The 13699-nt window shown below is 38.5% G+C and overlaps 1 protein-coding gene across 7 annotated transcripts in view; it reads left to right on the forward strand.

Moving 5' to 3' along the window:
• nedd4l (NEDD4 like E3 ubiquitin protein ligase) overlaps positions 1–12177 on the forward strand; it is a 44787-nt gene extending 32610 nt beyond the window's left edge. For all 7 annotated transcript variants that reach the window (XM_056402926.1, XM_056402927.1, XM_056402928.1 and 4 more), the window contains 16 exons: positions 395–592; positions 1348–1425; positions 3296–3350; positions 3870–3928; positions 4305–4370; positions 5204–5433; positions 6249–6370; positions 6505–6575; positions 6872–6967; positions 7080–7153; positions 7310–7370; positions 7567–7626; positions 7992–8099; positions 8895–8991; positions 9452–9524; positions 10213–12177. In XM_056402926.1, the coding sequence (XP_056258901.1) occupies positions 395–592; positions 1348–1425; positions 3296–3350; positions 3870–3928; positions 4305–4370; positions 5204–5433; positions 6249–6370; positions 6505–6575; positions 6872–6967; positions 7080–7153; positions 7310–7370; positions 7567–7626; positions 7992–8099; positions 8895–8991; positions 9452–9524; positions 10213–10315 (1551 nt within the window). In that variant the 3' untranslated portion in view covers positions 10316–12177. The remainder of the gene's footprint in view (positions 1–394; positions 593–1347; positions 1426–3295; positions 3351–3869; positions 3929–4304; positions 4371–5203; positions 5434–6248; positions 6371–6504; positions 6576–6871; positions 6968–7079; positions 7154–7309; positions 7371–7566; positions 7627–7991; positions 8100–8894; positions 8992–9451; positions 9525–10212) is intronic.
• The last annotated feature ends 1522 nt before the right edge of the window (positions 12178–13699 follow it).

The raw sequence follows: 13699 nt of genomic DNA on the forward strand, positions 1-13699 counted from the left end.
CAACAACTAGGGAATTGGAAAAAGCTGAAATCTGTAGAGCTTATCAAGAATTGATGCACTTTTCTGCTGGCATTTTGACTGACAGGCTGGTGGAGTATGCAGCATGGGTGTTGATTAGCTCCCTCCTGCTTTACATGGAAATCAAAAGATTTACCCCCGGCTTTCTTTGTTATGATGTTGTGGTGATGATGGTGGTGTTTTTTTCCTAGGTCTTTTCTAATATTATTTAGTTTTCTAATAGAACACCGAGGCAACTTTTGGACGACTCATTTCCACCCTTGTTAATGTCTGCATTGTTCATTTGTCTCATGCAGTCGGTCATTCATATTCAGTTACAACTTTGATTTTTTTTTTTTACAACTTAAATTTCCTTATTTTTCCATTTTGTTTCCAGGGAGCAAATAATATCCAGGTACGGAGGGCTGTGAAGGACACATTCTCAAACCCCCAGTCTCCCCAGCCATCCCCCTACAGTTCCCCCAAGTCACAACACAAGACACAGCAGAGCTTCCTGCCCCCAGGCTGGGAGATGAGGATAGCCCCCAATGGTCGGCCTTTCTTCATTGACCACAACAGCAGAACAACCACCTGGGTGAGCTAACACATAACAGGATGGGTGATGTCATTTTAGGCAAGATGATGCATGAAGAATTGAGATTTGTTGTACAGGTCTGTAGTTGTCTAACAGTTTCTCAATAGTCTCCAGAGAAGAACTATGTTGTGTTGTAACAATTAAAGGGAGAATAGAGACAATTTTCAGTTCTAGTGAGTTGCTCACATAACCTCAGTTCACAGCAGGTCAACATAAAGTCTGCACATAAGAATATAATCCAACATATACAGTATGATTTTTTTGATTACTATCAATATATTCATTGTTTCCAATAATGAATGATTGTGGTACAAGAAACTAAAATGTAATTGTTTTGCACCTTGTTCTCTATTTTCCTTATAATTTGTACCAACTTACGTGGTACTTTCCAGAAACATCCTAGGCTCACGAAGAAAGTCTTAGCAAATGAAGTTATAAAATTGATTAGTAGTTTATTTGTTTTGTTTCTGTGTGTGATCATGAGCATTATTTGACAGTTTCAGTCAAATAGGCACCAAAAATCTAGGGCAGTGTTTGGTGTTGATCTCACTGATCTTATAGTGACACCTGGTGGTGTGAAAGTCAATTACATGTTTACTTTAGCCCTTATTAGGATTCATCTCTTCAGACAAAGTGAACTTTGTGGGAGTAGTGTAATATTTATGAGTTGCTGTTTTTATCCTGGAACTACAGCAACTATAAAATGCTGTATTTACGATTTAAATCCTTCCTTCCCTTTTGCTTTTGACTACTAGGAGGATCCCAGGTTGAAGTATCCAGTCCATATGAGGAATAAGAACTCGATGGAGCCCGGTGACCTTGGACCTCTTCCTGTAAGTACAGTCACAATAAGATCAGCTACATATTTAACCTTTGCTCCACAAAGCCCACTAATAACAGCCTCATAGTTCCCAATAATTGCTAAGCTTTGTTACGCAATTACCACTGTGCTCTCTATTATATGTTTAACAGATCAACCTGTTTAGATGACCATAACCATGTAATCTCTTTTCTTAGCTAAAATTTGAAACAGAAAAAGTATTCACTCAAATTTTTGCACCATCAGTGACTACTTATGTTGCATGTTGGGTTTTTGTTTACAGGTCAGCTCAGTTAGCTTGACTCAATGGTCAGTGTATGTTTGATGTAAAGTATGTGAATGTGGCTTTTGCAGTAAAAGATGAGACTTGATCATGTGATGAGACAGTATTAGACATTTCCTTTTTAGTCCTGTTAGAAAAGAGGGGGGCAGTGGGAGAATGCAACTGGCGAGGATGAGAGAGCAGAGTCTGGGGGCTGTGATAATCCCTAATTAGGTGGTGAAGACTGTCTGTCACCTGCACTATTATCTCTGTGACAAAGACAATCTCCCAACAAGTGGGCCTAACATTACCATAGCTAGATGTTGAATAATCAAAGCTTCATGGGTTTGTACATCTCACAGGCTTGTATGGTGTGTGCATGTGTGTGTGTTCTCTCTCTCTCTCCCTCTTTCTCTTTCTCTTTTTTCACTCCGTTCTGGTGGATCTAATGTATGCTACTTCTTCTACACCCGGCCATGTCTGTTTGGCAGAACCTACCAGAGGAGGTTGGTTGGTGCCTCCCTCCCTCTGCCTGCCTTACTTACCTGTCTGGTCTGGTCCGATCTGGTCAAATGCCTGCAGACAGCCTTGCACAATTTTTTTTTTCCTCTCTCTTTCTCTCTCTTCTCTTTCTTTCTCATGACCGGCATGGATGGACTGTACCTCTCCCTCCCTTTTCATCAATACATTACATCCTCTCTTTGTGCTCCCTCCCTGCACCACCACCACCATCTTCACCTTCTGTTGATGCTTAACATTTGGAGCTCTCCATCATTCTCCAGGGATCCCACAGACTGCTCCATGTTTGTGTACTTTTATCAGTGTCTAAGGAGACGGATAGACGAGTTGGGGAAGTGGAACAAAGTGAAATGCATGGGCATTTGTTAGAGTAAGAAAAAGAATGAACAAACGAGTGAAAATTTGGCTGAAAAAGGGGCAAAGAGAAACAAAAATAGCTGTATGTTAGAGGAAGGATCTCGCTGTATGCTGCATGTGTTATCATTTATTCAATCTGGTTTCCACTCATGTAGTTGCAGCTTATTTAGAAACACACATATTATACATAGTGTAGGTACACCCAGTTTGACAGATTGTCAGACTCAGCCCCTTTCCCCACCCCTTGACTCTCAATCTACTGTAATTCTTTTAATTGCCTGATTGCTGGTGCCTTGTGTGTGTGTGTGTGTGTGTGTGTGTGTGTGTGTGTGTGTGTGTGTGTGTGTGTGTGTGTGTGTGTGTGAGAGAGAGAGACACACACTGTACTGAGTGGTCACCGTGTCAGTGGTGGTGTTTTGGTTTGAACTAGTAGTGGTGATCAAACTTCATGTTGTGGTCGTACCCCTGCCTTGCTGCTATCTCAGACCTGACTCAAATAGGAGAGAAAATCCTCTCAGTTCCTTTGTGGTGATTGATTGAGCTTGCCTCGCCTGCAGTGCTGGGCTGTCAGTGTATGGACCATTTAATGGTCAGTCACGTTCAATCAAACATGAATTAGAAAAAGGAAAACAAAAACCTGGATGGATTTAAATTACTATTTGAACATGGCCTGTTTAATAGAGCTAAGTAATGGTGACTGTGTGTTTCTTCCTCACGCCTCCTTTGTTATGCTCCTTTTTTTCAGCCTGGATGGGAAGAAAGAGTTCACTCAGACGGACGCACCTTTTACATTGACCACAGTAAGATCACATTCTGTCTCTTCCAAGCTTGTATTTTGTCATGTCTATACCGTATATCTGCCACCTTATCAGCATAAATTGATTCCCTATCTTTTTGTATGACTTAATGGAGGTACGTTTATTACCTTAATGGATGGGTTTCACTATGCGTGCAACTAATAAACTTGATTGATTTAAGCAGTCTATTATTTCCTTGACTAATTGTTTAGTCTTTAAAATGCCAGAAAGTGGTGAAAAATGCTCATTTACTGTACATATACCAGAGCCCAAGCTATTCAAAATACTTGTTTTCTCCAACTAACAGTGAGAATAAATTAAATTTATGATTATGTAAAACAGAGACAGTCAGCAAATCTTCACATTTGAGAATGTGAAACGAGAAAAGGTTTCAGATTTCTGCTGGTGAATTTTCATTCAAATTACTAATCGATTAAGCAGCTAATCATTTCAGCACTAGAAGTCACTGTGCAGCCTATTCATGCATAAAAAGTTTGTGTTATTTGTGTTTGGTTCAACCAGATACAAAGAACACACAGTGGGAGGACCCTCGCCTGCAGAGTCCAGCCATCACAGGACCTGTGAGTAGTTTCCTCTTAACTTGTTCAAAGAGTCGCTGCCGCAGTGTCGCTACACAGAAACAACAGCTTCTTCTTTTAACACTGTAGCTCTATCTATCACACACTATCATCAGTCTCAGTGTGTCTTTGTACAACAGAGATAAATCACTTTGTCACTGCGGTTGTCGCTTAACATGCCAGCACCTTCTTGTCACTCTGTGTACAGCTACAGATATTGTTGTCGCTCATTGCCAGCTCCCCTCCTCAAGTTACACTCTGTCGTTCAGTATTCCCATTAAAGTGTTAACATCACAAGCTGCTCCCTATTAAAGGTATTGATCATTTGTTGACCTTACCATTCCTTGACTCTTGTGTGTGTTCTTTCTTCTCTGTGCAGGCTGTTCCCTACTCCAGAGAGTTCAAGCAGAAATATGACTACTTCAGGAAGAAATTGAAGAAACCTGTAAGAAGTGATTTATAAAATACACATCTGTCTTGGGTTTATGGGTTCTTGTCGGGGAACATTTACATAACAATAACAAGGCAAAGTCAAATTCAGTCAAACCCTTACAGCTTCTCCCTGCATGAAAAAGGAATTGAATTCATTTGCTTCTATTTTGATTGCATACTTATTATACTTACTTTCTTCACTCTCTCTTGACACAGTATGACTGAGTTTGAGATGTTAAGTATTCATTGCAATCATTTCATATTCTTTGCAATTAACACTTGGTAGGTGCAGAGTGTAGAATTTCCTGACAGTTTTTTTTTTGTAATGCTGGAATTTAATGATGGGTGAACAGTAATAATAATAACCAAGCGGAGAGAAAATTGCCTAATGTTGACACAGCGTGCAGTTTTGTTAGAGCATGTTTAAGGTCAGTAATTTGATTGGTGTACTGAGGGTAATAGGAAACAGATGCATTTTATTTCTCAACTATGATAATGTGATAAATGACTTCAATATGCTTTCAGAAAGCTTTCAACCCCCTGGACTTTTTCTTCATTTTTCACTGTCACAACCAATATTCTGCAGTCTGCACTTTACAACAATTTTTGTTCAATGATTTCAATAAAATAATGAGACGGTGAAGGCTTGTGAAGACGGCTATGCACAAGCCTGTTGTAAATGACGTGTAATAACATTGTATTTAAACTCACACTTCCTGATAAGTCTAAATATATTGGTTGTACAAAGGGTCATACCTCTACTTAACTAAACGCGTTCAGATTTCTTTTCATTTGTTTATTTGTTTTTTATTTGCATTAAAATGCGTTATTTGTGAATTGTTCCAGGCTGACATCCCCAACCGATTTGAGATGAAGCTGCACAGGAACAACATCTTTGAAGAGTCGTACCGTCGGATTATGTCCCTGAAGAGGCCGGATGTTTTGAAGGCACGGCTGTGGATCGAGTTTGAGTCAGAGAAAGGATTGGACTACGGCGGTGTGGCCAGAGAATGGTTCTTCCTCTTATCTAAGGAGATGTTCAACCCTTACTATGGCCTGTTTGAATACTCAGCCACGTAAGTCTCTGCTTGTTTGTGTGTGGTTAGGAAAAAAACCCTTGAGGCATTTTACAGGATGTGACACAGGACACAGTGTCACGCAAAGCTCATGTCATAAAGGAACCATTCTATATGTTTGCAGTCATGGACAAAAGTGGGTAAAGGGGTAGAGACTGTCGTATTGTTTCCCTATGAGACTTAAAGTTTCCTTTCACTTTGATTAACTTTTCCTCTCATTCAAAAAGCCATCCTGGAACAAATGTTTCCCACATGCAATACACGTCAAGATAATCATAGTGTCGTATGTTCTGTTCCTTTTGTTGGCACCAGTAGAGGATGACTCAGTTGACTTTGTCTCAGTTTTGCCCCGCAGGGCAAAGGTAACAGAGAATAAATAAAATAATCGGTGCTGTTGAAAGCGAACCCTTTCTTTAATTACAGTTTGCTTGATTCAATAAAAAAAAATAAGAGAATGATTAAAACTCTAAACCTTTCAAATTAAACCACATTGTGATTATTCATCACAGCAACTTTTATTATTTAGTTTTAACATTATCATGCAGCTGCAGTTGAATAAGAAGCTGTTGCTTAACAGCCACTTTGAAGTTTTTTGTCTCCACTTTCTTGTTCCTTGGTGCATAAAATCACTGATGTTATCCTCAACCTTTCTTTTGAAATCACAAAATGGTTTTCTTTATTTTATTTTCATAAGGTTTCCATAACCAAAGGCACAAATATAAACAAACCTATTATTACCTCTGACTGTTCTGAGCATTACTGAATAACCTGGTAATGGAACCTGGATATTACTTTCTTCCTCTGTGTTTTCCCAGGGACAACTACACTCTCCAAATCAATCCCAACTCTGGCTTGTGCAACGAGGATCACCTCTCCTATTTCAAGTTCATCGGGCGTGTGGCAGGAATGGCCGTGTTTCATGGAAAACTACTAGATGGTAAGCAGCCTGATGTTTGACCCTGTCTTTTTTGTTATTGCGTTTGTGTATGTTGAGGTTTGTCATGTGTGAGAATAGTTGTGTGTGTGTGTGTGTCCCCAACTACAGCACTGAGTTGTCTTGTGCTTTCTCAGGTTTTTTCATCCGACCGTTCTACAAGATGATGCTGGGAAAACAGATCTCCCTTAAAGACATGGAGTCTGTGGTAAGATCTCACTGCGACGAGATTATTAACTGATTCACAGTCACAAAGATTCTGCAGACATAGTGAAATAGACTGAATATATATATTCACTGAACATCCCTTTAATTTGCTGAATCGTTTTAATAATATTTTCTATGAGGAACTGTGCAATGAATACTGACCCCATGGGGTTGATTCTTTGATTTAAGTTGTTCTACATTAATGCAGTTCTGACCAAGTTAAGAATGAAACCCTATAATCTCACAAAAGCCAACGAATGACTTTTTCTTTGTGTGGAATTATTATTTTCTCTGCAGGACAGTGAATACTACAACTCTCTTAAGTGGATCCTGGAGAATGATCCCACTGAGCTGGACCTGAGGTTTTGTATTGATGAGGACAACTTTGGGCAGGTGCACAAACCTAAAATCAGTCACTTTGCATTTATTAAAATCTCAATATTGATTTCTAATTGCAGTCAAGTGTTCTGGCATTTTATTTTCCTCATGCTTTTTTCTTTCTCAGACATACCAGGTCGACCTGAAGCCCAGTGGCTCAGACATGGTGGTCACCAACGACAACAAAAAGGAATACATAGAGTAAGAAATATAAATTATAAATGTGCTTCCTCTTATTTCATCTTTTGTCTTTTTATTTAATAATGATAGCCATGAAACTACATTATCAAAGATAAATCTATTCAGAAAAAGTTATTTTAGTTATTTATCCACATCGCAATAACCTTCTGTCAACAGCCTGGTCATCCAGTGGAGGTTTGTCAATCGGGTCCAGAAGCAGATGAACGCCTTCTTGGAGGTATTTATGCGCAATAATACTACCACCATGTGGGGGCAGTGTGACCTCAGACTTTGTGATGGCCCCTTGTATATGTGTTGAACTTACTTTAATGAATCTGCTTATTGATATCTTGAATATTTAGTGAGTTGTTTTGTATTTGTGTTGCTTGTATTGTACTTTCATGATGATTATGGTCTTTTCTTTTAATTTACAGGGATTCACTGAGCTCATTCTCATAGATCTGATCAAGATCTTTGATGAAAACGAACTGGAGGTATGGATACCCTGCGGGTGGAGTTGAAATAATAATTCAGTTAATCAATTACATGAACAACAGAAAATTAATCTGCAGCAATTTTTGTTAATCGATGTATTGGTTTGGTTATTTTTTTAAAGCAAAAATCCCCAAAATTGAGTGGTGTCAGATTCTCAAATTTTCTCTTGTTTAAAATACCAATCCCTTTATTGATAAAATAATTTGCAGAGTTATTCAAAATGAATTGTTTCATTTGGAAGCCCTGCTTGATAGAGAGCATTTTACTGAAGCATTTATTGTATGAGGTGCTGTCTGAGTTGAAAAGTAACACTGGTTGTAAAATTCTTTCTTCGTGTCGTCCCTCCCCCTCTGTCTCTGTGTAGCTGCTCATGTGTGGTCTGGGTGATGTGGACGTCAACGACTGGAGACAACACACTGTTTACAAGAACGGCTACTGTCCCAACCATCCTGTTATACAGTGGTTCTGGAAGGTATTTGTGTTGGATACACACACACACACACACACACACACACACACACACTCGTAAAGACATGCTATAATGCCCTCAAACTCAAAACTCAATCAGGTTTTTGCCAACATGTAGTCACCCACATGTTGCTACATGTCAGTCATGAAATCTGGTTCTTTCATAATAAAAGTTGGTTCCAGTCATCTTTTCCTTCATCCGGCCGGCGGCAGATTCGCTGGCCTCGCTTTTGAAGATCAAAGTCTGTTTGGATAGATCAGACTTGTTTGCTCTGATGAAAGAGCCTAAAGTAGTTATACCTGCCCTGGTTATCATCTGTCTTGACTTGAGCTTTAACACACACACACACACACACAGACACACACACACACACACACACACACACACACACACACACAACACACACACACACACACACACACACACAAAGACTGCAAAAAAAAACCTCACAGGCCATAATTTGTGCATGTATACACTTTTACACACACAGAGACAGCAGTGTCATGTCATTTGATTAAGTGATAAAGCTCAAACAACACGTGTACACACACACACACACACACACACACACACACACACAAACACACAAACACTGTCTGCAAAAGTGTTCTTGGTTTGAATTATTTCATCATCCTCTCTGTGACCTAGTTGTGATAATGAAAAAGTACAAATTTTAAATGACTTTTTTCAGAGTGGCGATTGATATTTGATAAATAAATTCTGTCCTGTCAAAAATTGAATAAATTAATGTTGTAAACTGTTTGTCACTGAGAGATTTTATCTTTCCTCTTTTATCAGGTTGTCCTCTTGATGGATGCTGAAAAGAGAATCCGACTCCTCCAGTTTGTTACGGGAACTTCACGAGTGCCGATGAATGGCTTTGCAGAGCTTTATGGTAGGTGAACTCACCAGAGGAGTTTGGCTTTTATTATTAACTAATTTCATAACGGCACTCGTTTTTTTAAATCATACATTATCTGTCATAATTGCAGGGACTCAATTCAATGCAAAAGTGGCAGAAAAATAGATTGCAGTCCCAAGAATTGAATTATAAATCACTCTAAACATACAGATAGATAAATATGTTAACATCTTAAGTGCCTACACTTTTTGCACAGAACTGTGTATACTATAGAATTATTCATGAGGCTTTAAATGATTCAATGACTAAAAATGAAAAATTAGTTATTTATGTAAAATGCAATAGTTATCCAAATGCTCTCCTTCCTCCTCTTTCTATTGCGATGATTTTATCAGCTGAAATGACCTAGAGGTTAGATTTGTGGTCTCATAAAAGCATTTTTGGATCATCTCAACTTTGCCATCATAATTATTATTTCTTATTATTATGCCAGGTTCTAATGGTCCTCAGCTGTTCACAATTGAGCAGTGGGGGACACCAGAGAAGTTGCCAAGAGCTCACACATGGTATGTCACTACTGAACACACACACACACACACACACACACACACACACACACACACACACACACAAGCACAGAAAAACCAACTCTGTAAAACAAGTTTACAGCCTCTCAACAGTAGTTTGAGCTAAATTCTCACAGTAACAATGATAATATGCTCATGCTAAGCAGGTGTGATATTTACCATGAACACCATCTTAGTTTAGCATGTTAGCATGCTAACATTTGGCAATCAGAACTAAAATCGGAGTACAGCTGATAGTAATGATATTTTTGGAGGTATTTGGTCATAAAGCAAAGAATTGGACAAATTAAAATTGTCACCCACTTGAGCTCGAGGAAAAAGTCAGTGGGATTCAATCTCTGGGTACTGATCCATCTAGTAGATGTTGAGATATTTTACTGGAAAAGGGAAAACTTTGACTTGCTGGTGGAGCTAGAGGAAAAGTCAGGGATCATCAGAGTCAGCAGGATGAATCATCTGGGAATCATGAATGTTGGTACAAAATTTCATGGCAATTCCTTTAATAGTTGTTGAGATATTTCAGTGTTGACCAACGGACTGACATTGCCATGCACAGAGCCGTGCCACTACCGTAGCTATAAGCACACAATACATTTAGTTTTTGTATTATGAAACAGAATCCCTTGCTACCTGTTTGAAATGTGTCCATTAAATGTTTCCCTCTCAGTTTCAACCGCTTGGATCTGCCAACCTACGAATCATTTGAGGACCTGAGAGAGAAACTCCTCATGGCTGTGGAGAACGCGCAGGGCTTCGAGGGGGTCGACTAAAACTGACTGCACCAAACCAACCAACAATTTAAAAAAACAAAACAAAACAAAAAGCCACAGGGATGTCAAACCAGCTGCTGTAGCAGTTCTATGCGAGCATGTTGTACTGTAATGCCTGACTGTGAGCCACCAACACAGCACAGTGGTTTGAGACTGTACAGCGACTTGTCGAGCCAATATGCCTACGTCTTTATATCTTTTCAGTGTGGGTAGGTCACTCCTTAAAGGTGCTGGGGAAAGAAAGGAAGCGTTGCACTGTCGAATGCTGAAATCTATTATCCACAGGCATGAGCGATGAATGACGAGACCTGGCCCCTGATCCGCTGTTTCTTTCCCCCTCTACCCTTTTTCTGTGAAAATCTACAGTGCTGGAAAACACTAATGCATTTCAATAGCTCCTTTATGTAAACTATAGCACAGTATTCGAGCACCCTTTCAGTGGAAGGGTCTTAGCATGGCCTTAATCTGGCTCCTACATGCACTATTTGTCAAAGAAACTGCAATGGCACTATGATCACAACTCTCTCAAATCCTTAGACCAACACCAGATTACCTTAGGAATGCTAGCCAATCACATTTCAGGAAATCGGCCACACCCCTCCGTAGAGCCTTGTTTATGTTGTGTGATCAGAAATCGCCGCTGCAGCCTTTTGTAGAATAAGGTTTTTGTTTTCTTTTTTTAACTACTGGTAAGGATTCAAGAATGGGGGATGACATAATCCCCAAAGATGATTTTTATAGTTTTTCTCATCATGGAACAGGTTTTTTTTGTTTGTTTTTTTTTGTTTTTTTTAAATCATTGGTATAATTCTGGCAGGAAAATACTCTCAACGTATTTGTACTGATGAACAATGTTGTTTACTATTTTGACGATTCTATATGACATGGTGTGTGAAGTGTAAATCTGGCTAGTCTGGGAAATGATTAATCCATATCATTTGTTATGGTGATAGCAAATGTGTTGAATAAAATGGTTTTTATTGTAGTGCTATGGAAGCAGCATGAAACTGTATCTTGTGTTTGCTTTGACTACATAGTAATTTGGACGTGTAACCGGTCTCGAGGTTGGGAAGGGAAAACTAAAACCGGGTGTAGTTTCTCTGAGACGTCATGATTATATTAATATTCTCATGCCTGTTGCTGTTCATAATGCTGTAAATTGTTCTTGAGGAAAAAAAAAACATTTTAAGTTCTTTCATGATATATAAATATATGTATGTATTACATTTAACAGAAGTATTACTGATCAACAACACTAAAATGAAGCTGTGTGTGTGTGTGTGTGTGTGTGTGTGTGTGTGTGTGCGTGCGTGCGCGGGTGTTTGAGAGAAAAGCTGTGATTGCCACTGAATATAAAGCAGCACGTTTCTTACAAAGAAATGTTTTTTTTTGTCTTTTTTATGTTTTTGTTTCTCTCTCCTTTTTCTAACACCATTGAACCTAAAGGGCACTTTATAGATCACTCTGAGGTCATGTCGCCTATTGTATGTCTTGTCATTAACTTGAATGTGATTCTCTTTTTTTTTTTTCCATTCAGAGCACTTGGTGCAATATAAATAGTCTGTAAATCTGGGCTGCTGCTAAGGTAGAAAAAGTTGACAGAAGTGAAGCAGAGACTTCACATCCTTTAGTATTCTCTATTTTATCTCTTACTTTGTCCCTTTTCTCTACCCTGTCGTCCCTCCTGTGATTCCCCCCCACTGAAAAGGACTCTGTAAACATTAGTCTTTTTTTTTTTTTTTTAAGAGGGTTTTCTTTTTTTAATAAATGATGGGAAATATCACTTTTGTTAAAAATACCACCACTCTCTGCAACTCTTTGTGGTTCATATATCTTCAGTCCAATAAAAATGAAACTTCTCAGACTGTGTTGTTTGAGTTAATTGAGACTGGATTTTTACTTTTACTCCTGTTAGAGGTGAAATGTAATTATAAAAACATGATAGACAATAGATAAAAGTAGATTGGTAAGCAGTTATTCTAACTGTAACAGTCCTGTAAAAACATTAAGTTTTATCAAATTTAAATTCACAAAAACTTTATTTTCAACACTTTTCAAATATCAATTCCACCATTGGCCTGTAATTAATGAGTCTTTTCCACCAGTGGAGATAAACTAAGTAGATTCACTCCACCAGTGTGTTTAAACACAACTTTGTGTTAAGGTTAACTTATACTTTACATTAGTGCATCCGGTATTTTATACTTTTGACAACTTCTACACAATTTCTTTGACAGCTATAGTTACTCGCAAAAATTTAATAAAAAATCTAAAACGTGAACATCTTGTAAATGTACTATAACTACTGTTAGACTAACCCATCAGTATTTAGCATAAATAAAATCTTGGTCCATGTTGATTTTCACCTTACCTGCATCACACCTAGGACTCTTTCACAGCAACAAACATATTCCTTAGAGATTTCTCATATTCCTAAAGGCCTAATCTGCATCAATAACAATATCTAAATAATAAAATACTCTTTCATATAATACATTGTAATACAACACTGCGTAATGGGTACTTTACTAATGATACTTCAAGTATTTTACTGATAATACTTTCACTTGAGTGACTTTTGAATGTGTAAATTTACATGTAATTGAGTGTCATGGTAAATGTTAATTTTGCCCGTAGTCACAGAAACTACACCTTAACCGCCTTATTATTGCCTGTTCATTGATGGTGATCTGAGCTGACGTTTTAAACTGTGCTGTCATGTTTGTAATCATCTCTGGCTTAAAAATCACAGAAATACCAGAATGGCCCTTTAAGTGTAGCAGTTATACGAATCTGAACATATCTTTACTTGTGCCAGGTCACGCAGTTTTAAAAAAGCAAAAGAAAAAAAAAGGTTGTACTCCCACATGGAATGGCGCTGCTGCTGCTGCTGCTGAGAGAGATTGTTTTCATTTATTCACAGTATCAATTGATTCTTGAAATCCAGCCAACCAAAGCCCAGTTTCCCCACATCCAAGCACCTGGTGATAAAATCACAGTTCAGAGAATAAATGTACCCGTCCTTAGAAATCTATGAGATTTACAACTCTTTTCTGTCACTCTCTATTGTGTGTGTGTGTGTGTGTGTGTGTGTGTGTGTGTGTGTGTGTGTAGTAGCACGTGGTGTGGTGAAGGGACCTCAGTTCATTCACACATACAATCTAGGAGTTATCAGCTCCAAGGACAAGCAAATAAAAACCACCCTGCCAGTCCGGGGACATTTTATCAAGACCTCCTACCCCCAATCTGGTCACAAACAAACCAACAGCCAACTCATCTGTAGATCCACCTTCTAAAACATTCTGCCTGCTTGAAAAAAAAAAAGGGAAAAAAGGCACAAAGTGCGTATGAGAATAAGCCTGTTGTTTGATCAAACACACTTCT

Source organism: Seriola aureovittata, chromosome 18 (assembly GCF_021018895.1).
Source record: "Seriola aureovittata isolate HTS-2021-v1 ecotype China chromosome 18, ASM2101889v1, whole genome shotgun sequence".
Classification (NCBI taxonomy): domain Eukaryota; kingdom Metazoa; phylum Chordata; class Actinopteri; order Carangiformes; family Carangidae; genus Seriola; species Seriola aureovittata.